General features: G+C 34.5%; 1 protein-coding gene across 2 annotated transcripts in view; it reads left to right on the top strand.

The window, feature by feature from the left end:
• USO1 (USO1 vesicle transport factor) overlaps positions 1–1,603 on the top strand; it is a 92,368-nt gene that overhangs the window by 65,646 nt on the left and 25,119 nt on the right. For both annotated transcript variants that reach the window (XM_007455430.1, XM_007455431.1), the window contains one exon: positions 1,214–1,354. In XM_007455430.1, the coding sequence (XP_007455492.1) occupies positions 1,214–1,354 (141 nt within the window). The remainder of the gene's footprint in view (positions 1–1,213; positions 1,355–1,603) is intronic.

Below are 1,603 nucleotides of genomic sequence, written 5' to 3'. Positions count from 1 at the left end.
GCAGGAATGGAAGGGTAATAAATTTAAAACAAAAATCAACAAATAAAAACCACCGACGTCTAACTAGAAAGGTCCAAGAACAAGAGCCAATGTGTAGTCCTAAAGCCTCTCTCCTGTGACATCAATTTATTAATGAAGCCTCTTGAAGAATGTCTGCTAGGCCAGACGTGGAAACGTTAACTATTTCAATTCTTCATAATTTACTGATTTAACTACTGACTGAGTTTTTCCACAAATTCTAGTGATTGCCAGTTACCTTTTTATTCACCAGCAGTAAAAATAGCACTTTTCATACCCATTTTATTTTTTATATTTTATCTCCCCCCACAAAAACGTCCCCTTTCTTAGTGAAGTCATTATCACATGCACCAGCTATAGCAATAAAATTGTTTTAGTCTCCTCTGTTATATCATTGATTACTTCTGTACATTTAGGGTAACGTTTGTATAGCACTTTGTCATTAATAAAGTATTATCATAAATATACCATTTGATTTTGATATATATATGTATATATAAGATTTTGTACACACATATACATATAACTCTAGTTTTAAGATGTAAGGTATATACAAATTTATTTTGAAGATGAAACTGTGCTGAACAGTTGTTTAAGATAACATTTTTCATGTCTCTGAAATTTCATGTTCAAGGTTAGACTAATCATAGCATCATAGAACCTTAGGGCTTTAATTAGCATTAACAGTCAATGAGGCTAACGCCTTGCCTAATGCACAAATCTTCAGCCATGTCTCCAGTTGTTCATTTTACCCTCTCTTTAAATATTTCCAGTTTGGGAGGAACTTTATCACACCTCAGGACATTATATTTTCAAACCTGCTTTACGATTAGGTCTTTCATCCTTACTTCCATACGAAATCTACCATCCTCTTACTTATTCATTATTCATTTTTTGAATACGGACTATGTTACAAATACTATGCTTGTTGTTTGAGATACAAAAAATGACTGGGGCAGTTTCTACTCTCTGGGAGTTCACAATGACCTGAAGGAGATAAAATTAAGGAAATAGCATAATGTGGTATGTACTGTAACAGAACTATGGCCATGAGAGCATGAAGGAAAGAGCTCCTAGATCTGGATGAGCAGTTGAGGGAATCCTTCACATAGGTTTTCTGTTCATATAGATCAAATTTGTCTCAAGACTTTTCAAATCTTTAAAAGACAGATTTTGTGTTCTCTTTCTTTCGCAGCTTGTTCGTGTACTGGTTTCTCCAAATAACCCTCCCGGTGCTACCAGTAGCTGCCAAAAAGCTATGTTCCAGTGTGGCTTACTGCAGCAGCTTTGCACTATCCTAATGGCCACTGGAGGTCCTGCTGATATCCTGACTGAGGTAAACCAAATAAAGGCAGAGGCTACTCTGTGGAAGCTGAAATCTGGAAGCCTAGGAAGAATTAGATATCAGCTGAATGAAAAATAGAAATTGTTAACCATTCTTGTATGTTAAATTCGTTATTGACCCTATAAAATATTAGCATAATGATGACAGTATCAATTCCAAAAGGTGTATTCATTCCTCAAGTTTAATAGTATATAAAGTTAAAACTTAGAAGATTTCTCATTAATTTTATTGTATTCAGCA

The sequence above is a fragment of the Lipotes vexillifer genome, unplaced genomic scaffold, assembly GCF_000442215.2.
Source record: "Lipotes vexillifer unplaced genomic scaffold, Lipotes_vexillifer_v1.1 scaffold749, whole genome shotgun sequence".
In the NCBI taxonomy this organism is placed as follows: domain Eukaryota; kingdom Metazoa; phylum Chordata; class Mammalia; order Artiodactyla; family Lipotidae; genus Lipotes; species Lipotes vexillifer.
This window is presented reverse-complemented; position numbering and strand designations above follow the sequence as displayed.